This window comes from Scaptodrosophila lebanonensis, unplaced genomic scaffold (genome assembly GCF_003285725.1).
Source record: "Scaptodrosophila lebanonensis strain 11010-0011.00,11010-0021.00 unplaced genomic scaffold, SlebRS2 tig00000113-arrow-arrow-pilon, whole genome shotgun sequence".
Taxonomy (NCBI): domain Eukaryota; kingdom Metazoa; phylum Arthropoda; class Insecta; order Diptera; family Drosophilidae; genus Scaptodrosophila; species Scaptodrosophila lebanonensis.
Window position 1 is genome coordinate 2,189,804 of NW_022060575.1, and position 24,583 is coordinate 2,214,386.

Sequence of the window (24,583 nt, forward strand, 5' to 3'; positions counted from 1 at the left end):
TTTTCGGTGCGGCCGATCAGCAATTTTCTTTTCAACATAAATTTCATGCCAAAGTGGGAAAGCTTTCATGGTATATGGTATTGTACGAGTATGCGTGTGTGTGTGTGTGTGCATAGCTTTTCAATTAGCATAACAAACTACCATTGCTGCCTCCACACTCAGCACCCACTCCAAATTCTAATTCTGTGTCCATTTTTGGGGGCCATTCCCCACTTGAGTTTTCCATGAATGATGAAAAAAACGAAACTGGGAATGGAACCGACGAATAGTGTGGGTATTTCTCTTGGTGCTTTTGTCTGTCAATTGTGGATTTTTATAAATTGATGTTGCGTGTTGTAGTTGCTGTTGTTGTTTTCTTTGTTATGGCATCTTCCGATTTGTTACTCATTTCCCCCATTTGGTTGCCTTATGTGTGGCCAAACATTTCACTTTGCCTGCCTCGGTTTTTTTTTAATAACTTCACATTTCGTATTTGGTCGATGAGTTAAACGAATTATCTGTATTAGCAGTGTGTTGTTGTTGTTGTTATTGTCAAACTTGTCACTATAGCCGTCTCTACATTGGCTGTCAGACCGGGCCCCTATTTAGTCATAAATTTATATCTATACATAGGCCATGCCACTTTCCCATGCATTACGATGCCAGAGTCGTGTCATTTCGGAAGTGGAAGTGTTCGACCTAAAACGGCTTTCGGTTTAATTGAGCCTTTTTGATATTTCTGGTGTAGTGGGCTGAAATTCAATTTATGAGAGCATTTTCAAATTATACCAGCACATTTCTATATTCCTTTAATTGAGCCTTTTTGATATTTCTGGTGTAGTGGGCTGAAATTCAATTTATGAGAGCATTTTCAAATTATACCAGCACATTTCTATATTCCTTCTATACCTACACCCTATGCCCACATGGGTGAAAGGGCGTACTTGAAGTCACAAAGTTCTTCATCAAAATGACTTGCTTGTCTGTTTTTGAACACATGGATTTGTATTGTAACTAAGTAGTATCAATGTAATCGGTTAACGTTTATTTTCAATGTTTGTTAGCTGTGCTCAGAATGGGAACTGTCGTTTTTGAAATCGATCACATTTGACGAAAAAGATCAAAATAATTAGCCGATTAATCATTATCGGTATTTTGGTGCAAGGTAATCCTTTTACAAAGAAAGGTTCTGGAAATAGTAATCAAATCTGTTTTTAAAAATTTGAATTAATTCTCAAACAGGTCAAGTTTTCTTAAACTGCGTTTCTTCGCGTGTGCACGTCTAATAATCTGTCAGCGGACATCTGTCACCTCGACTCTGTTGCGTCTGCAATTGGAAATTGTGAACAGCATTTTGCATACATTTATCGAATCTGCGAGTCTGACTTGGTCTGATTTGTATTGTAATAGACAAGATGATTATAAAGCGAAAAAAGCTAAAAAATAATATTTAAAATGCAAGAGCCTGCTGCCAACAAGTTCACAAAATCTGCGCGAATTCTAACAGTCCAATTATCTGCTGCCAACTCTGGCTTTGCCAAAACCATGTTTGCAAGCCAATTTTCTCTATGTGTGAACGGGATTATTTAAGCATCTAAATTTTGATAGGCTCATTGAGGCAAATAGTTTTCCTGATTTATACAGCAATCAGTTGCGTCAGACATCTAGACATATAATAAGCAATCCAATTGTCGGCATTTCTGACCATACATTTCTTATCTTTTCATTGATTGTACTATATATCTAAATGCATCTATAATTAAATTTTTCAATAATGTATAATATAATCAAAGCCCTTCCAATTTCGAAGCAGCCCACTCTTTATATTGTTTAGTAACCATTTTCTTTTCATTTTCTTCTATTTGCAGGTAAGAATCCATCAATTTTCCATTCCGTGTCATCAATTGCGTAAGTTTTCCCAGCGAGCCATTTGCGGGGAAAATCGAAAAATTGTATGTTGCTTGCTTCCGCAATAATATTTGCAATTTCTCATGTGCGTGTGTGTGTGTGTGTTTATCACCGACATTTGCACACACACATACGCACAGGAGGTTTGGCGTCGTGCCTTGGCTTGCCAAAGCCTGGCTAAATGGTCTGTCATAACTTCAATTGGCATTGCGTGCAAATTTTAATTTTTCATGCCAATTTAATGGCGAAATAAAAAGCAATAGCTAACCAAAAATGCAATTCAACAGTCGAAAAACAAAGAGAGATAAAAATTGGCAAACTACAGACGAGGTTTCTGTTCAATAGCGAAGGTAAACAAATAAAATAAAACAAAGCGAAAGAAAACCGAAACCCCAAAAATGGACTTGAGATTAAGATTATTTGCAGAGACAAGACGATAACAAGTCGGCAATTTGGACGGACAGAAAACTTACGAACGACGAGTAGCCTTAACTGCATTACGAGTTGGGACTACTATGATTAAGTCTCTTTTCTTCGCTCTCTCTCGCTCTCTGGATTTCTCTGTCCTCCTCTCACCATCTACCATTCTGCTCCTCAGTTGTGAGAAAATTCGTCATGCATTTAATGAATTGTAATTAACATTCATTCGCTTTCTCCCGTTTTGAGTTACAAGTATCATTTATTAATTTATGTCAATTAGTTTTTGAATAATATTGTAATTTGTTTGTTTTTCACAATTTGTGCATTTTTTTCGTTTATTCAGAAAGTTAAAATAAAATGTAATTGCGAAAACATTCAGGGTGTGATTGTCATAATAGCCTAATGACACATTAGGCCGTTTTCTATTTTTCCCCGTTAAAAATTAAAGTAATTTTAACAGTATACTTAAGGCAAATACTGACATTCAGATTTCCAACCGCATGAATAGACAGAGATTACATTTTTTATTGCATTTTGAAACAATTAATAGGTTGTTGGACAGTGCGGGTATAAACTACTACTATATAAAGAGTTGTTGAAGGCAGGAGGCGTAGCATTCCCCATGTTAGAGCTACATATATGATCATGGCGAGACGAAACCGTTTTAAATACGTCCGTCCGTCCGTCTGTATGAACACCGAAACCTTTTGAACAACAACTCCTAGAGACACCAAACTTTTCATGTAGACTGGTCCTATTTATGTGCAGTACACAACCAACTTAAGCTTCTGGTCTAGTTTAGTGTCATAAGGATATTACCTAATTATCAAATATAGTTGAGACTATATGTACAGGTTTGAACTACGAGGGCAATATATGTATAAGTTTAAACATTTACTGTGAGACACTTGCCAAAATTAAAGCAATTTTATATATTCAAAATTATCTAGTATAAAATGGCCCGCCGGAGAAAGTCAAATATTTTTAAAACTATTCTTTACGTAGTTATAGGAGTTGTGTTTCTTTGTTGCTTCGGATTATTGGCTTGCCTTTGTCTTCCTTTGCTGTGTTGTGCTGCGTGCTGCGGCGGTTTGGGAGAAGAAGATGGTGACGAGGGTGATTGAAACTGGTCCAAGTATCGGGCTTCTTCTATATTTGCGCCATATATATAATGCCGAACTACGTATATTACAAAATCAGCAGAGCTTGTAGACCTGATACTGATAAGTATGTCGAGAGGTACAAAATTATTGGAGTACCAGGAAGTTATCAACGAACAATTTTTCAAATTGTTGTTATTTTTGTAAAAAGAATATATGGCACAAATGGCCAACAAAGTATTAGAACGTGTTTTTTGGTAAATTTTTGTAAAGGCGAACTATATAATAATAGAGCTATGAAAAGAAGAAAGTTGCGCCAGAATGTGAATTTCTGTGACTCACTAATCAAAATAAAGGAAAACAGTTTTATTTTCACAGATATAATGAAAAAGTTCCAAATTATTCGTTTATAAAATGCGAGGACGCAAAAAGAATTTGATAATTACGGTTTTATCTGTTATTTTAAGCATTGCTGTGCTTTGTTGTTTATGTTGCTTGTGTGCCGTTTGTTTCCCCCTAATGTGCTGTGCTATGTGCTGCAGGGATGATGATGATGATGACGGTGATCCGGATTGAAATTAGATTTGGTCACCCATCCCAATTAAAGCCTCTGCACGTATTTTCAATATTTTGCCTACAAAGAGTACTCTCCAAATTGTGAACTGTGTACTCGTATTTAAAACCAAACAAACGAAAATCTGTCATATGTGATACTGCACACTACGATGTATTTGTGTTTTAGGGTTTAAACTTTTCGAAATAAAACAAATATGAAATATTTGTGTTGAAGCTATCTTCACTGCTGCAGCATCAGAATTCTATAATTTTGTGTGTTTATGTATAGATTTGTGGGTCTAAAACAATCGGGATGCAATTTTGCGAAGCTTCTACAAAAATTTGACTCGCTGGTGGGGCAAAATTTATAGCAAGCAGAAAAAACTAGACAGCTATCTTTTTCAAACTGACGATATAACAGTGTAAGTATTTTCGGGATTCTACCGCCCTTAGGCTTTGCATTCTTAACTTTTCTGTGATTATCGTAGATACTTTTGAGGTTCTAGGAAATTCGACTCGCTGATGGAATAGAGTTGGGAACAATAAAATGAAACTAGGTTTTTTGAAAATCAGGCCTTTACTTTATGAAGATACAAGTATATCTTAATTAATATGCTTTTATGTAGGGTATCTTCTAGTTCTCTATTTTATAAAGTCTCTCTTGTTGTCTATATTCGAAATAACGAACATTACGATTATATGTCTCGCAGATTATTGAGGCAGCATTTCATTACTGAATCGAACTCACGATCATCGACATCATCATTAACATTAGCTACAATTACGCTGATAAACGGCAAGATTTAGTAGAAAAGACGAACCTCACATTGCAGTTAATAGCTTGGAAGTTGAGGCTTTGGACCTTCCATGGAGTTAGCCACGATGAGACGCGTCCATGTTGCGCCAGCTGCACATTGAAATAATGTTGCAAGCAACATAAACAAAAGCTCTTTGAAGAAAGATGCGCACTCTCGGGCCCTAGCATCCCAGCTATGTTTGACTATCTGTCTGTCTGCGTGTCTGTCTCTCTGGCTATCTGTCCGTTGCTATCTGTCGCTGAGTCTTTGGACTGCTGTCAGATTGTATATCGAACTCGAGTGCGCCGACTGCTCGACTGTCTGGTTGGCCGTTCGGCCGACTGTCTGTCAAAGGCAAAAAGTGCATTTCGATATGTTGTTGAACGTTTTTTTTATCGTTGTTATTTTTTGTTTTGTGCAGCTGCTGTCTTCCGGCAATGTTACAATGTTTTTGTTGCATCAACGCGCGCAGCACTTTGTTTTTGTCTCTAGTTTATTTTGGCCTTTTCCCAGTCGCATGTCGAACTGAACGAAAACGTTGAAGGCTGTCAAAGAGATTTGCGCGCCTTCCTTTTTTTTGTTTGATTTCTTTAATACGATTTTTCTTTGATTTGGCAAAGGTTGGTTTCCGTTTGCATTTTGCTTTGAGCTCCGATTGAGTCACCGGGCTAGTCGCACGACCGACACGCTCTCAACAGCTGCGCACCTTGCACGTTTCCACGCGGCTGCTCTTTTGCATTTTCGCGCCTGCGCATTGCATTGTCTGGCCGACCGATAAGCCTTAACCCTAGCTAACCCTCATATTTGTTTCCATTTCGCGCCGAACTTACGTGACGACGCGCGCTCCCCAGTTGGGGAAAATGCAATCAATGATGCTGTTGCTGATGCAGATGCTGATGCTGATGCCAATGCTTATGCGCATGCCGTTGCCATTATCATAAAATCGCCACGTGATAAATTCGCCAGCTTCCAGATGGAAAAGCCATTCAAGCTTAAGCACGCAGTCTCACACACACACATGCAAAACCATGGTGGTGTTGAAAATTGAATTTTAAATTTTTCAATTGCAACATACAAATGGCAGCAAAAGAAAAACACTTTCCATTAACCATTACCTGAAACTGCCGTGACTTGCTTCCACAGAGAGAAAATTTTCACGTATTTCAACAGTATTTTCCATGAGATGTTAATACTTAATATTCTGTACCAGGACTAAACAAAACCAAGCCGAATAAATAAGAACATCCCAGATCTATGCCTAATATTTAGTGAACTTAGTTTTTCTAAATGCTCGTAGTGGATAAAAGGAATATGATGAGTACCAAAAAGGTATATATTTATAGTCTTGGAAAACATAGTGAAGCCAGATAATGTTGACCATTTTCCTGCCCGATGGAACTAGTTCAAATGATTACAATCAGTGCCATCTCCAAAGAAAGTATTGGTTTCGGTTAGATTTTGTCATTTTAAAATTGAGTTATTAAAGGAATCAATCATTATATATTTAATTATATATTTTTAAATATAAGTTATTTATTAATTATCGATTTTTAAATATAAGTTGTAGTACGCTTGATGAATATTAATAACTAAAAACTCGACTTAAACCCGAGCAAGTAAACAAAAATTAAAGGATTTAAAAGAGCAGATCTTATAGTCAATACCGACAAAAAAATACCCTATATCCAACGAACACTGGCGCTTCAAATTCCTCTACACTTTGGAGGAGTAAAAACTTTCCCTATGGCGAATCGATCTATGTGAAATTTTAGGATCTATGTTAGTTTTTATTGTTTTGAAATAACATAGTGTAGAGTATTAACGAAATTCTGTAGCGATCGAAAAACTCAAACTCGTGTTACCTAGAGGATTAGAAACATAGTTTGACGAATCGATTTAGTATATTCTTATACTTTATTGGGTAGGAGAGGTTTCCCTCTGATAATTCCATAATTTCGGGGTGCAGGGTGTAACAATCATACCTATGGCTGAATGAGTTCTCGCATGGGTATGGGCCTTGAATTATAAATGGTTTAATGTGGCGGTCGTTTTGAATTCGAAACGTGTATTTTCCTGCCTGTGCTTGAACAGTTTCCTCTGCCGTTTTTGCTTTTTCTCTTTGAGGCAAGCTTGTTTGTTTTATTTTATTTTATTTGATTATTTATTTTGTGTGCTTTGGTGCGCCCGTCGCTAATGTCAAGGGTACATCTCGATGATAATTTGTCATGGCAGTGTTGAGGTTGAGCAACATGGCTTGCAATTGGCAGACGACTGTTGGCTCAAGCACGGGGGCGTAACATGCCCAAAAATTGATTCTAACAAGCTGCTCTCTCTCTCTCTCTCCCCCCTTGCATGATTAATCCTGTGCAGGCATTTTGCAACATTCACTCGTTGCCACGCATTATGGGGATTTTATGAGCTATGAAGTCGACACTTCGATTGGCTGGCTGGCAAGGTGCAGCCAGAGTCAGACATCATAATCTGCCGATGAGTGTGTGCCGTGGTTGCCGCCGACGCGCATGTTTCACTTGTCGTTGCCACATGTGCAACATTCAATCATGCAACTGCCGCAAAGGTGTGTTGGCTGTTGTTGCCACCGGCAAGTGGGGCTTGCTGCGAGTTTTTATGTCGCTCAACAAGTCTCGACTGCCGAAGCCGCTTCCGTCGCCAATTGCCATTGCAACGCGTTGCAGCTGCCGCTGTTGCACTTCCAGCCATCATCATCATCATCGCCGTCGTCGTCGTCATCGTCGTCGTCGTTTATTCAAATTGGCAAATTGGTAATAAAGTTTGTTGATTGCCGAATGACGATAAATATTGGTTTTATTCGTACACTATGCAGATTTTTATGAACTTCGATTGGCCACTAAAAAATAGCGACTGTAACTGCATATAAAAGGCGTTGATGTGCCGACTGTGTGCGATTGCGTGCAGTTGTGTTTGCATTGATTGTGCGGCTCGTTCGAGGCTATTGTTCGACTGGACTTAACAAATGCATGCCACGAGACATGGATTAACTGAACTTTCACTGACCGCCAACTGATAGTGGGCTTTCAAGAAAGGCAGCGCCTTTGAATTCGATCAGCGATTGAAATTAATGACTGCGCAGCAGCTCCCGTTTTAAAGCCTGCACCTTAAGCGTAAAGCCATGGGTACAGTGGAGCCTGATTAATACAATGCGACCAAAATGTTTGTCTCTAAGCTGATTATTTGAATTACAGAACAAATTATCGGAAGAGTGTGTGACTGGAATTAATAAGGAATACGAAACTTTTAGAACTCTTGTATTAATCTAATAGATCAGATAATAGAGCGCAGGTTCAGTCAAAGTTTAAAATTTGTAACAATAGCGTGTTAAGAACAATCACTTTTTAAGTTTCTTGGGTAATGAGATCTTCAGCGCATTATCCAGATTACAATTGATGGATTACATATTCAAAATCTGCCTATCATTATAGTAAATAGAGCTGGAAAAACACGATGCGTGCCAAAAATTAAACTTACTTTGAAGGTACTTACTTGTCCATTGTTTATCGTTATCCACAACTATTAAAAAACAACACCAAGATAGACTGCTACCAATTATTTCTGCACAAATAAATATCTTAAAAATGCACAACAAAAATTCTACATTTTACTTACATTCTTTCTGTTTCACTACGTCAGACAGAATGAAAAACAATCGATGGTTGTGAGCAAAACATCGATACATCGATAGTGCCATCGATTGTTTTTCCAGCTCTAATAGTAACATTGTAAAAAGCATTAGCATAATTTGTTAAACATATAACTCCCGGAACTATTTTGTAACTCATCCATACTCGTACATGTATTTCCTTGACTTTGCAAGCCCGACGTCCAGTGAAGCAATCGAAAGCATCTTCTATGTGGGCCTGGTCGCTATATCTCACCTGCCTAGTCCACAGTGATAATCCCATGTTATTGACCTTGCCCACTTATTATCGCCATTTTCAAACAATAAGCGAAAAATATTTATATTTGCGGTAAATGAGCTTCAAATAATGTCGTCGGGGTTAACATAAATTGCTGGTGGTAGCAAATCACGTCTCATGAGATAATACGACGAAGACCGTAAAAAGTGTTTTAAGCTGTACAATATACGAGTATGTATGTATACAGACACACCACATAGATATTTTCCGTGTAACGATGTACCAACAGCCGAGCTCAATAGCCGACAACAATAGCTGCCGCCGAAGCCATAAACGTCATCGATGGCAGCTAAGATTGAGATTATTGGCTGTGAGGCGACATTCCATCGGGCGGGGCATGACGAGTCGAGACGAGACACTGTGGTAAACAACAACTGAGACAACTAAACAACTGCAAGGCATGGATAAAACAAAGCCAGCGCCGAACTTTTACTTTAGCCGGCCTGCCCCAAACTCAATGGAACCGAACTCTCATCCAACCCTTGGTTAGCTCAGCTGACGCCAACCTGATATTTCGCTTAGCGCTAATGGGTTCGGCTTAGTGGCAACGCGATTTGGGCCGCAACTCCCAGAGGATGCGCCCACTTTCACGTCGCGTTTAAAAATCAATTGTTGCCATCGTGCTGCCGATGGATGAGCTGATCGTGCAACAAACCGATCGTCCGATCGTCCGATCCTCCAATCGTGATGTGTACACATCGGCAGGTGCTTGCCCACATGTCCGATCACATTTTCCTCTCGGAAGTACCGTACCTACATACTTGTAGTACCTACTACTGGCAGTAGCTGGTGTTGCTGTTGTTTTCTCTCATCTGGTTTCTTGCTGACTCGGCTGACTCGGCTGACCCTACAACCATCGCTGAGTTATGAACTTGTTCGCCGTCAAATGAGTTACATGCGCCCAAAATTATAAAGACTTTGCTCGTACAAGCGCGCATGACAGGTTAAAAGGCTTCCAGGCAGGCAAAAGACAAAAGACCACCAGACAATCAGACAACCCAAGCGGCGAGGGAAGCCTTTTGGGAGAAGGTGGACCATGGAACATGGACCAGCTAGGCAGTGGGACGGCCCGACCACCACATAAAACTGACTTACGTGCAAGTATTTTGATTTTGTAGCTTCTGGGTATGAGTGGCTCTCGACTCGAGTGGTTCCGACGACCACGACGACGACGGCGGCGATGAAGACTCCTCGCAAATTGAGGTGTCGTAATGGTGGATTTAGTTTGTTTGTTCATCCCAGCCCCGGCTGATAGTGAAAGTGAAGTTTCCATTGTTTTGCCTGTTTGTCTTCGCGGCGCAGTCTTAAAAGGCTATGTTTTTCTTTGGCCCGCAGCATCGGTAACTTCGAGACGCCTGTTTAAATACTACGTACAGGCAAACGTACAAACTCATTCAACCCATTTGAAATGTTAACGAAATGACCAAAAATTTGCCTGCCATTTTTATTTGTTAGATTTTAATTTGTCTTTAACCGCGGGGGCACTTTTATTTTTATTTAGTGTTGCCCAAGTCCGTCCAGCACTTGGGAGATAATTGTGTGCTTTTTTATAGCCCCCTAATAATTGAAAATATTTTTGGAAATTATAGCCATTTTGTCTTAGAGACACGCCCAGGGTATGAATAATAGACATACTACATACATACTGGTATATAGTGAACAACAACAAATACAATTAGCAATGCAAACAAACGTACAATTGTTATTTAAAACAACAGCTAACAGCTGCTAAATGTTTGTATTTACAATGAAGACATTAGTTCCTGATTACAATTAAGTTTGTACATTAAAATCCAGAGCCTCAAACTCCGAACTTACGAATATTCCCCCCAGGGGACAGCAAAGACGTAGAGTCTTATTTCCAGAAAATCAGAAAGTAATCTTGGAGCTTACTTAAAAATAAAGCTAAATATTTGTACTCCCGAAGGGTAAAAAGGGTATATGCAAATAATACAAAGGGAGAGAAGGAAGCATTTCTGAGCTCCTAAAGTATACTCGTTTATATTCTTAATCAGCATAATGAGAGAATGAAAAATGTTATGTACTAAAGATTGTAACTTGAAATATAAGAAACTAGTGAAGTGGCTAACTATAACTATGGCTACTATAAATGTGGGGTTCTGTTTATTGATTAAGCTGTTTATTGATTAAGCTGAATATTTGGATACAATATAATTTTTAAAGATTTAGAAATTCAAAAAATGTTAAACATTGTTAAACTCTGTTGGTTTGTCTTTTACATCGTTGGCGGACCGTCTGTCCTTCGCGGTGAACTCTTATCGATTGTTCCACATGCCGCCCGTCATTGGTTTGTGTTACACTTCTTATCGCCATTGTTGTCGCCTTTCGTTATTTCGCTGAACTCTAAGCCTGCGCCGTCAATCACCTCATAATTGTCGGCTTCGTACTTATTGTTGTCTAGGGTGGTTTTGTTTATACGCTTATGTTTTACCAACCAACCCACATACACTATTGGCACTGCTGGCAGTTAAAAGGATAATACCACGTCAAAATATAAATAGATACCACCAACTATATAAAATAAAATAATAAAAAACGATCGACTAGTGAGTGCATTTCATGTGCAAAGTATAATTGCACTCGATAGTGCAACTCTTAGAATAAAACTCTAAGTACTATGTAGATCGTCTCGACTATGCTACTTATCGACTCTCTAACCAGAGGTTATAAGATAAACGTTGAAGACCTATTGCACAAATTTTCATTTTCGTCATTCTGAAACGGCTTAAAGATTTTCAGGGTTTTTTAATTTTACTAAACCAAGTTTTAAATAAGACTTTCATATTAAACGACACTTCCGGTATGTTTTAATATTATTTTCTTTCAATTTTTCTATTACGTAATTGTGAATAAGCAATGATTGTGTAGCACAAAGTCCCTCAACATAAATGTTCAATTTGTGTCATCTGTGCTGCTCATGTTCTGAAATTTATTTGAACTTGAGTACGGTCCGTGAAACTCCAGCAACTTTGTGTCTAAATGCAGCAAATGATGCGCACGGGTCGGCAAACAAATCAACAGACACAACAAAGTAAAATCACTGACAGAATGATGGACAGCTCACAAGCATAGCGAGTGTAATTGTCCAATTAATTGTATGTAATTAGACTTGGATCTGTCCATTGTTTGCTGGCTAATTAGCCGAAGCTGAAGTTGGACGAGCATTGAAATTTTGAAGGAGTGGCGCCTAGATCGTGGCCAATTTGTGACGCCGAATTAAACATAGACACGTAATCGCACATATAGTATAACGCAATTTTCATGACTCTGTACATATTTGCGTGGCATATCACTAATGCGATGACTGGTAATGTTGCCCATTTAGTGGCTAGCAGTCGCCACATTTGGCATTGCTGGCGATAGCCAAAAGGCAAGACTTGGCCGTTTGGCCATTTGTCATGTGCAGCTTAGCTTTGTTTCAAGTTTTCCCCCATTTGTGAACTGTCAAATGTCACAAAATTGTGAAAATGCGTTGCCGCCGACGCGACTCCATTCGAGTCTCTCTGGCTTATCTACGAAAATGTCACTGAAATGCGCGTAAATTCAAACGAATCGGAGGCCCCATTGGAGCACACTCTTTGGTCTGTGACTTGGTGTTGTTGTTGTAGTTGCTTACCATTTTCATTGGAGCTCTGTTCGAAATCAATCATGAAATATGCCCGCCATTACAATGGGTTCGGAACGGATTTGGATTTGTTTGGATTTGCTTGTTTGCACAACTGTGCGTACAGACAGACAGAGAGACAGACAGACAGACAGATGTACAGATGGATAGTCGGACAAGACAAGCATGTCTTTGGTCAGCGCCACTTTGACTTTGATTGCTGATTTTTCCTCAATCATTTCAAAAATGTTCAATTGGCTTTCGCCTTGCATTTGACAGTTTTATGATAGCTTAAAAGCCTGCCTTTTGTTTATGTTGCGGCTCTAAATTCAGACATATACATATGTATATCTGAATCAATGGAGAGCTCGCTGAAACCTTTTTCTGACATCTTTGTCACTTGGGACTGCACTTATCCCTAAATTTTCGAGCTCAATTAAGCGCCTGGGTTCACTGAACTGCTTCACCTACATACTCGTAGTTCCTACAAATCAGATACCTTTGTATAGAAAAAAGGCGGGCTCTCAAAACATGAAGACGACCACCGAAGTACATGTTTCTTTTTTGTGCACAAAACTATCGAATTACCAAACAAACTGCCCCAAAATCTCATTAACACTTTCCACACACACACACGTTCACACACACGCACATCACACTAGCAAACAAGAGCAATGAAGAAATAACTCAAGTGCAATTAAGCGTCTTCCAAAAGTGGGCTATAAAGAGTAATGCCGGTCAGGCAGGCAGCGCTGAAAAGCCCGACTCGACTTGGCAAATACACCGTTAAGCCAAAAGCAACAGACAAGGTCATAAACATTATGGGTAGGAAGAAAAAAACAACAAAAAAAGACAAACTCGTGTAACTCAAAGCGTATCAATTACGTATCCAAAACCTGGTCGACACACACAGAGTCGTCGAGGAGGATTGTGTTGGCGGTGATGCCGAAGGCTAAAAGCTGTCAGCACAAGGGTCATTGAGAGGTGAGCGCAACCAACTGCAATGGCCAGTGGTCTCTCGACTGCGGTGTGACAGCATTGAGGGACACTAGCTATTGGCCAGGGTGTTAACGGCAGCCAGTTCAATGGTGGTGGTGGCGGCGGCTAATAAAATTATCATTATGTGGCCAAAAGGCTTTGGCGAAAGGTCCACGACCAGTGTTCGTCGCTGCCTTTTTCCGCTACTTTTTTGGGGCTTTTCTTTTCGTGGTAATTAAAATGAGATTACCAACTCTTTACCGTTGTGCGGCGGCCAATGCACCGTATGTCCCAACAAACTAAAGTCTAAAGCCGGGCCGCTTGTCAGTCCAAAACCGCAGCCCATTTGCCGGCTAACGACTTGTTAATTGTGTAATAAATAGAAAGCGACGTGATGTTGTAATAATTGTAAATTAATGTTGCACCTTTGTGTCACAGAGAAAGTTGCATTTAATCCATGCCCATAACACAAATGTAATCGGAGGCAATCAGTAACGCCCTAAGTGACTTGCAAGTTGTGGGTGTTATTAACGCATGCCAGAATGCAGTCAAAGGACAAATTAAAAACCCATTAGAACATTACTCCAGAGTTGTGGTTATGGAACTGAGAACATAATGATTACGTGACATGTATAAATGACCTGAAAACTGACTGAAATGAATGCTATAATTTGGGCAATGCATGAAGAATAAATTGTTAGTAGGCCTTCGGTTAGTTTGTACAATTTTCTGAGAATTCTTAAGAGTAAGAAATTGCTTAATTTTGAGTTACACTTTACAACTCATTGTTTTTGAACAAAAAAAAATAAAACTCGTAAAAAATTTTTACTTCCTTGAGTTCTATTTATTAACCCTATGAATTGACAATTCGCAGGCATCTATATCTCCTCAGACAGAGAATACAGAAACTCTCCAACAATTAGAAACCTGCTCTCTTTTAAATGAGTCCCTTAGTTTCAGGTGACGAACAGAAAGAATTGATTGAGAAATTAAATATAGCTTTTTAGAATTTGATAATTATAACCTAAAACCAGTTGATATACATTTAAATATAAAGCAGTAGTTGAAAAGAAAAAAGATATATTAAATTGATATATATCTTTTCCTGAAAAGCAAGTGAGTGTCGAAAGGGCGTTTTCTGACCTGAAATTTGTACTATCGGATCATGCTGGACTTAATTGTACAAGAAGAATATACTTTTTGTGAAATTAAATAATAATGCATTTAGCTCTTTATAAACAGTATTACTATTAAAAAAAATTTAAAATATTAAAAATAATAATAATAATAAAATTTTTATACTTTTTTAACTCAAAAATGTGAGAAAATCAATAAAAAAAAGTATACATTTTTTAATCATGATGATAACTGCATGAACTGTCTAACTGATCTTGAAAATAATATAACTCCTGAAATACTCAAACGATATCACATAGATTTTTTAATGTGAGAAAATCAATAAAAATGTATGTTTTTAAATCATGATTATAACTGCATGAACTGTGTAACTGATCTTGAAAGTCCCCAAACGATATCATATACATTTTTAAGGGTTGTGCTTTAACAATTACAAATAACTCTTAATTACAAGTATGTTTTTAAATGTGGCATACCATCTTATTTGCATCTTATTTTCCATCGTTGGTGATTAAGATATGATCATGTTATTCCCTATATAGTAAATAGGTCATTCTGCTTAGGTGCGATACTGTTGTCTCAACACTATTGCCAGCTTGGTCAGAGACCTCTTTAATTTACATACTCGTAGAGGCACATCTCATGTTGCATGTTTGAAAGTCCCATGCAGAGATTGCTATCAAGAAGTTCTCATTAAGAGGCAGGCACAGACATGACGCTGTGCTTTGGGTCTCCCATGTGCTCATTTTGTTTACACAAGTTTTTCGGTGTTTCATTGAAAATAATTTAATAAACAGTTAAATCTGCAATTTCATAATCATTTTAAGCATAAAAAGCCATGTAACATGGTTTTAATGGGACCACAGCGAGACTGTGACAATGTTGGAACGAACGATTTAGAAACCCGTTCTCAGTGGACTCTCGACGGCATGCCACAATGCAACCCACATTGCCAGGCCATCATCTTCAGTGGTCGAGGTGAAAAAGAAGAAGAAGAAGAAGAACGTGACGCCAACAAAAGCGTCGAGTCGGGCGACTGCCGCCTTATCGTGCCGCCGCTGAACGTGACACTTGGACGTGATTATGTCAACCGTGCTCAAAAGCGACGACGCTATGTACGACGCCGTCGCCTTTAATATCTGTGCGGCCGTCTGATATGTTACTCAATAGGCTATAGCGGGCTTTAACTGTAGCCATAGGAGCATCACAGTTGCAGCGTCTTGGCCTCCTCAGACTCGGCTGCAACTTCATCTTCAGCCTCAGCACCCGGCATCTTTTCACACATTCTTGGCCTCAAAGCGGTTTTGCGCAATGATTTCGGCTTTTCGGTCTCCTCTCTCCACTCCTCTCCCCTCTGCCCCGCTCTCGCTCTCTCCAAGCAGGCAGGCAGGCTAAGTCGCAGTGCATTCAAGCATCGCACGGAGACGTGCTGACATCATTCTAATGGATGGGATTTTCTGGGTCAAATGCTAGACATCCATTGTTTGACCACGACGACGGTCCAAGCCCCCCTCTTTGCAGCCAACCTATGCGAGTTTGTTGACAGATGCCGGCAGATTAATTGTCTTTGACAGCACAAAGCGTTGCACTTAACACCCAACACAGGAAAATCTCACTGCACTACTCCCCCGTCCCCCATTTCCGAATCCACTTCCACTTCATGTTAAAGTGTCAATTTTGTTGTCGCATTTTGTTTTATTTGTCTCTTTCCGCTTGTCATTTGTCTAGGCCCAATCCCTAGTCTAGTATTGTGTAGGTTAGGCGCTTTAGGTAATTAGATGCGTCATGTTTGGCGGACGCTCAAATTAGTTTTCACATTTCTTTCTCACCGCTCTTATTACGCTCCGAAGTTGTTGTGCATAATCCACTTTGTCTGCTATTTATAAGCATTGTTGCCCGTTGGTGTTATGGGAATTTTTTGGAAAATTTCCAAATGCCGCACCACTATTTCGTTTAGAAATTTGTGCAGAAAACTGCGACGTGTTCCAATTCATGTGACATGTTCGAAATGCTCAAAGATTATAAATGATCTTTATTTATATCTTCTCGATGCAGGTAGCAGATGTGAATTGTCAGAGAATTTTCAAACCTGCATTTATTAAAAGGTAAGGTGATTTAATTACCAAAAGTTGGTAGCAAAAGGCGCATGCGCGCCGCTTATTTCAACTGCCGGTCTTTAGTTTCAGCTTCATTCATTTTTCATTGACATTTATTAATGCTGCCAAATTTTGCACGCTTGCCAATGACTAAATAGGAGCTGGTGCACTCTAGTCACGAATTTTAGCATAAGCTAAAGACAGAAAAAACAAATAATTACAAAGACCATGGGAGGTGATTTCAGCGCATGAATCAGCCGGCGCTGCCGTCTTACATTTGGGGCCCAGAAATCAGTTGGCAAGGGGGAGAAATACTTACGAGTAGTAGATGCTGTGGACCCCAGCAGCGATAAAATTGAGAAACGCGGTCGAGGTCACTCTGTGACATTTCCGATAATAAATGTCTATTATTATTGCCATTATTGTAGTTGTAGTAGTGCTTTAGTATACGTGTATAGTACTGCGAAAGAATGCGCTTCAATGCCCGGGCGTCTGCGATTGCTCAACTAAAACAACGCTCTTCATGCTACACTCTGGCAAATGAGTCAACGAACCTAACACACAGCTGTTGAGATACAAACTCTGATGTGTTTCAATACACACCCGTATCTAACTAATGGCTGCCACCACACTCTGCAACTTAAAAATAGCAATCATAGAACTACGGCCAGACGCACGTCCAACGATCGCGCCCAAAATTCATTTTCATGAATAAAAGCCAAACTGAAAAGTGTGCGTCACGCGTGCTAGACAATGGGAGGCCGTCGCATCGCAATGTTGCAATTCCCAACTAGCCGCACTACATATCTATGAAATACATATGGCAGATTTATGGGCCTGCGCCCAATTAGCACTTGGGGGACAAATGTACGGAAACGCATATTTCATATGCGTATTATTCTGTTGTGGTGCCTGGAAAATTGTCCATCCGTGCTGAACACTATACTTAGTCGCACAAATCAAGTTGTTGTTGAATAATTCACTGAATTACATTCCTAAAGCACATTTTCTTCACACATTTGTGTGCAGGATGGCATGCGGATGTAATACACTGCATTATGGGATAAGTATTATTTGAAATCGCCAAATGATTAATTTCCGAGACAACCATTAAAAATGTGGGGCATACTTTTTATATCTACTCGTATAATTTGAAATATGGCTCATATGACACATTACGGAATAACTTACTTTTGAGATTGAAATTAGAATTTTTTTTTGCACACAAATAAAGCTGTCAGTATATAATTTATGAATACAAGTGAAATTTTAATTTAAAAAAAAACGCGACTTCACATCTAGTGCAGTGAATCCTTTTTTTTTTGTCATTTAAAGAGACTTAGTGTTTCGAGCATTATTAAACATGTGTGGCGTACTTTTTATATCTACTCGTATAATTTGAAATATGGCTCATATGACACATTCCGGAATGACTTCCTTACTTTTGAGATTAGAATTAGATTTTTTTTGCACATAAATAAAGCTGATCATATTTTTATTCAGTAATATATGTAAATGTAATGAATGGAAGTAAAATTAAAATTTAAAAAACCCGACTTCACATCTAGTGCAGTGAATCCTTTTTTTTTTTTTTCTTTTTTTTTTTGTCATTTAAAGAGACTTTATGTTTTGAGGATTATTGTGAAGTAACAGATTCCTGTTCAGGAATAGAATTTTCCGCTATTTGGACTCAATGAGGTATGTTGAAGGTACTTTTCTGAATACAATTTTAATTGAAAGGGGGCCATAGGGGAATCATCAGCTTTGAAATACAAAAATAACCATCAAAATCGGTTCCCCGAGTCGAAAGTTCTGAGGTAACAATCAAAAATACAGTCTAATTGAGAACGTCCTCCTGTGTAGAACCTAACGAAACTCTCATCAAAGTACCCTTGAAGTATAGCATTTCCAATAAAAAAAAGAAAAACCGATTCGGTTGGCGTTACATTGAGTTATTCGTCCATTTATGCAAATTTAAGACTCGGGAAGCACCAGCTGTCAAATGAAAAAAGAATCCTCAAAATCGGTACACCCAGTCAAATGTGCTGAGATAACAAAAAAAAAAAAATTGATAAACTGCTCCTTTTTTGAAGTCGATTAAAAATGCTTTTCCCTTCTAAGTTTTCTTCTTTTTTAAGGAATTTTTTTTAATCAGAATCCAGCAAAGATGAGAGATAAGTTGTGTGTTTGCATTGTGTTCTGTTAAGATCTAAAGATATCTTCAATCTCTTTTCTGTTCAGCAATGAACCCACTTGCCATTCTACACGCCACATTCACTTTTCTTCAGCCTGTTGCAGCTCTTGCCTGCGCATTTGTTGCCAATTTGTGTTTGATTTTGCAAAAGTGCGCCGCCGTTTCTCCCAAGGGCAATTTATAGATCCAGCTTAAAGCTGCAAAGTCACAATCACAACAAACTTCTCAAGTTCAGCGGATGATTAGTCACGAATTTTGCATAAAATTCTTGCTCATATTTCCCCAGATGTTGGTGGTGGCTTAGGATTGCAGTGGGTGGGTTAGCGAGCGAATCAGTTGAGTGAGCGTGTGTAAAATGCATTAAGAGGCATATGAAAATTGCCAAGACCAACCGAGCCACAGACTATAGTACGAGTCGTGCAAAAATTGGGAGTGGTGCTGTGCCACAGCCGCCAGCCATCGCGCAGCCCCCACAAAGGCAAAGGCAAAGGCCTCAGTCGATCCTCAGTTCGCAGTCTGGTCGCAACTAAAACAAAGAGAAAGGCGTTCCGCCTGTAAATATTGTGAATTGTGCTTGGCCGGCCAGCCGGCCGGCTTGCTAGGTTCTCCTCATCCATAATGAGCCGCAACTATCGCAAATAAGCAGACCGGCCCACCCCGTACACCCTAGACACCACACACCACCACCCCATCCAGCTCACCCACATAATGGGTCGGGCAGCTTGATGAAGTTGAAATCTCACTTAGAGCCCGTTGTTGTTCTTGGCCCGGTGCCAGCCTAGGCCCCAGATCAGCCAGTCAGCGCCGGTTGCGAGGTGCGTCCGGGCGCACGTGCACTTGGCTGCAACAGCCAGCGACCGCAGCTATAGCAACAACAACAACAACAACAACAATATTCAAAAGAACCACAGGTCGGCTAATGGCAGTGCATTTTGTTGGGCGCTGAAGTTAAGTTGATTTTTATTTGCCAAGCGGCCAAGCCTCTCAACCACAAAAAAAAGACTAAAGTTCTTTTGTTTTTCCTACTATTGCTTTCAACGTTGCTTTAGTCGCATTCTGAGAGTCGGAGTTGTGCGCGGGTTATAATTAGATATAATGATAAAAATCATAATACAAACAGCGTTTGTTGCCTTCGTCGTTATGGCTATTGTTGCTGTTGTTGTTGTGCATTTGAACGTTTGCATTCTCGTTGTAATGACGCAGAAAATTGCATAGCGGAAAATTCGAAATAGAATTTGAAGTGCTGTCAAATGGGCTGCTGATATTTGACTGGGAAATGGGCTCGATGGGATCTAAGGTCTTGCTAAGTGCGTTCAACTTGTGGGCGATGCCCAAACAATTTTAAATCTAAATGCAGGCCCCGGTATTTATTTGAGTAAGAGCGGACTGGAATCAAGCTTTACCCTGCACCCAAAGGGTAAGAGGCTATACTAGTTTAGTTCTAATGTTCTATGTAACACACAAAAGGAGGCGTGGCAGACCCCACAAAGTGAATATATTCTTGATCTCGATCTTGGACGAATGGATCTCAGAAAGTATTGGAGCCAAACTTGGTATTCAGATTCTCCTAAGCCCGAAAAAGGATAAGGTTTTTTTTTTTTTTATTTTCTCATTTTTTCCGATAATCGTCGAAGTAGTCCAAATCACACAAATCAGTATTCTGGAAAGGCGTTCAATACTGCGATTCAGCTTGAAGTTTCTCAATTTGGTTTGTCTTCAACGCTTTCTCGACCCTCTTGACGGTTCTGCCAACTTAAAAGTAATAAATGGGGACACCATTGAAACAACCACTCGGTTTTAGAGTTTAGTTACTCTAAATAACCCATGAGTAGTCCGAAATGTTGGTAAACAATTGAAGAATTTAAAAAACATTTCATTTTCTATTAAAAGTACAAGAGTAGCATTTGAATGATTAAAATGTATTTTATTGTTGAAAGTAAATATTTTTTATGGATCGATATTGCTTTTATAGGTCGTTTAGATGTGAATGGACACCCGGAAAAGACGTTGAAATCATTTTTATTGGTTTTGTTTACTTCGAAATGGCATTTGCTTTGTTTAAAGCATTTTTACCAGCCTGACCTCCAGCTATTTAAGCTACTATTAAAATCGCATTGTTGACATTGCTGTGTTCGTGCAATGCCAAAAAGTTTATTGCAATAAAAGTAAAATCGTAGCCAACAACTTTCCCGCCAGATCCTCATAAATCTTTTTGGCTTAGGCCGAACATCGACTTTCCAATCATTCTGCTGCGAGCGTGGCAGCTGCCTGCAAGTGTCAATTTTCCAAGTGCAATGTCCATTAGACGAAGTAAATCATTAAATGCTCGACAAGCAGAGGACTCCGCTAAGTTTTGCCAAATGTCAAAATGTCGGCGGCAATAATTTTCATAAATAGAAAAAAAATCACAAACTGCACAACTTCATTGAAGACGCAGAAGACTTCAATTTTGAAATCGGCGGACGAACGCCTTTGTGACATTTCAATTTGTGTGTTGTTGGTTAGTTGGATGGTTAGTTGGTTGGTTGGTTGGTGTGTGTATGTGTGTGTTAGTGTTTTGGGAAAAGGGTAAAACGGACGGATGCAGCAGACACCTGGGCAACAGGTGAAAATTAAAATTTATGACTGGAGTACTTCTCGGCGTTAGCTTTATGGCACGAGCTGCGCTTATTGGCGCCGACCAAGGCAGGATGTCGTTTTCAGTGACAGTCAGTGCAATAAATAAACGATCACGAGTGCCTCATGGCATCTGACCAACACTTTGGGCATCAGCTGAAGTGCCGGCTGCAACGCCCGCAGATTTTCCTTTTTCCCACTAACGTTGCATTGTGAAGGTGCTTAAATCATATTTATCGATTTCTAGTTCCGACATGCGGCCATTGTTGCTGTGCCCGCCATTGCTGTTTACTCAACGAGACGCCACACCATGGTCGGTCCGCACTTGGTCGATGGTCGATGGTTGCTGGTTACTGGCCCGTCCCTGGCTCGTCCCTCGAAAGTGATGCAAGAGGTCGTGGGGTTAAACTGTTGTATGGAGATCAATGTACGATTACTTGCCACTGCGAAGCTCACATGTGTGTGAGTGTGTGTGTGTGTGTGTTTGTGTATGTGCGAGGTGGCTGTCATTGTACATTTGGCTGCCACACCCACACACTTCAAGCCTCGTGCAAAATAGTTGCCTCATGGGATACCACAATGGGGGAGAGGAGACCTTTCAACCCGGCGTGTCAATTATTTTGTAATTATTTTTATTTGATAAATTGAATATCGCTCTTTGTGCCGCTTTCGTCGTCCTCGCCGCCTACAAAAGCGGAAAGTTTTTGCACATTTCATTTACGGCTGGCAAAATGCCAAACATTTTCTTTATCGATTAATCTTGTGAAGTCGCGTGTGTTGTGTTGGGCAGACGCGGACTTACAAACAATGCGTTGGGTCATGGTTATGCAATCAAATGTGTGGGATTGACCTTTGCTTTCTTGCTTAATTGCGGGGCAGGTGCTGCTCAAATGACAAATGAACGATGAAAATCAGCGTCTTGGCTGGTCCCTAGCCGTTAGCTCGTATGAGAAAAAGCCGCAAACGGAAATGAGTTGGGTGCAGTTTCAAAGTAGATGCTAGCATAGCTAAATCACAGCAGACTTCATATATTAAGTGCAACTATACAAGGGAATCATTGGCCTTAAATTGCTGCAACCCGACCCGAGCTTCAAGCAACAATAAAAACCAACAACAATGAAGACTGTTTTTCTGCAAGAAGCCCACGCCGCAATCAGATAACTTCATCTGCATCTTACTCGTCTCAATGATAGCTTGAGCTACGCCCTAATACTTAGTATATAAAATTCGAGAAAAATCACAAAAGTTGCCTCACTCATCGGGAAATGCTTCAGAATTATTTTACCCAATAGGTAAAGGGAATAAAAACCCTGAAACACGCTTAACTTAGTGGAGAATACTGAGAACATCTACGAACTTCTCCCATAAAGCTCTTCAACTTTTCCAATAGTGTGACTATTATTTATTGCAGTGGCATTTACATATATTTCATGCGTGAAATTTGTCTGCGCTGTTCTACGCACTTCTCATATTTCATACACTGATAAAAAAAGATATCAATATTTTTACCATCGGTTTTGCACCATAGTGTGTTTTAGTAGATTTAAAGGCTGCAGACTTCAATTCCAAGTTGAATATTAAAATATTACATTTAAAGTGTGACAATATTAAATGATAAATGATGATGATGTGGACATGGGTTTGATTCTCGTCAAAGGTTTATTTTTTATAATTATAAAAATTTCTCCCACTTTTTTTCTACTCTATTGTTTTTAATTCATTCCAATAATTGATACACATATGTATATATTTTGTATAGAACCATTTTTAGCGGAAAGTAATTTTCAAATTCTTTTGATTAATAATTCTTATCAATTATTATTGATTATCTTGAAATTTCTATTTGTTGTAGTGGGCCCATATTAAAATTAAATATTTAGCATGTCACACTTTAATGGCAAAGAATTACGCTTTGTTTTGAAAATTATTCATATTTAAATCAGTAATTGAATATTTTTTATTTAAGTTTACGTTGTTTCTATTTGATTTGAATATGAAATAGTAGAACACAACATTTAATATGAAAATATTCATCTCTGCTATGCAACTTTTTTACCAGTGTTCTCAAAAATCAAGGCGTGCTTCGAATGTTTGGAAAATCTGAATTTGTTTGCTTTTGCAGTTGTTTATATTCTGAAAAATATTACATAGACTAAGCGCATTCAGTTTACTTTGTGACATATTGCTTTCACTTCCCCATCCTTCAGTTCAATTCAATTGTTAACACTTTGTTTGATGTTCTTCGATTTCATTTCCAGGTGTTATACCATGAAATTGTATCACACGCTCGAGTGGTGAGTGCCTGTATACGCGCCGCGTCCGAAAGGGAACAGCTGGAACAGCAACAGAACCAATTGCAGTCAGCTTCTCAGCAGCCGGCATCGCTTGCCAGCAACTGCTCCAATTCATCCACCAGTGAGGCAACCAAGTCGAGCAGCACCAGCAGCGGCTTCGTCTCCGTAGAGCTCTTGGGCACGCCTGCCACGACAAGCGTCGCCGTCGGCCCCAGCTCCGCCACAACGCAGCCAAGAAAGGGCGAAGGCAATTTGGAAAGACTACGCAATCGCTATCATCTGCTCTATTTGAAGGCGTTCGAGCTGCAGCTCTGTCTGGACAATTTACTGCGCAATCGCAGCTCCACAGCGGTAAGTTTCTTCTACCTACATAACTTAAGTACTAGAGCACAGTGCATTCAACTTGTGCTCCGACTAATCCTATTCATGGGTCGCCTGACACTTTTTAAATTTATTGCCGCTCATTGCCAACTTGATCTTGAAAGCATCTCCGAGAATAAACTTGAAAATGCATTCCAGCCAAGAGGTCGGCGGCAGTTGGCGGCACAGCATTCGATCGTTTGTTTGTTTGACTCCAAAATAAGTCCACTTTGGATTAGTTCAGGTTTTCCATTTCACTGATAAAGTGTGCGTGATGGAAAATCTGTTCAACGCATTTGTTGAATTCTTCGAAATAGAAATGCGACATAAAGTTTTCGTTTAGCGCCGCTTTCGCAGCGCCGCGATCCGCGCTCGCCTTTTGCGTTGCTTTCCAATAGTAGAAATTTCTAATTACAAAGTGTCTCGTTGTAGTTCATTTCACTGATTTAATTAATTCATTTAGTGAAAATGGCTCAGCAATGTGAACAAAACGCGACAAGTAATGCGCCCGATTTAGCAGTGCGGTGCGACAATTATGGCAACTCGTTGTTCAATCGACCAACAGACTGAC

At 39.5% G+C, this 24,583-nt stretch overlaps 1 protein-coding gene across 2 annotated transcripts in view; it reads left to right on the plus strand.

The window, feature by feature from the left end:
* Window positions 1–24,583, plus strand: part of LOC115628316 (serine-rich adhesin for platelets) — a 203,272-nt gene that overhangs the window by 125,668 nt on the left and 53,021 nt on the right. For both annotated transcript variants that reach the window (XM_030524369.1, XM_030524370.1), the window contains exon 5: window positions 23,617–24,003. In XM_030524369.1, the coding sequence (XP_030380229.1) occupies window positions 23,617–24,003 (387 nt within the window). The remainder of the gene's footprint in view (window positions 1–23,616; window positions 24,004–24,583) is intronic.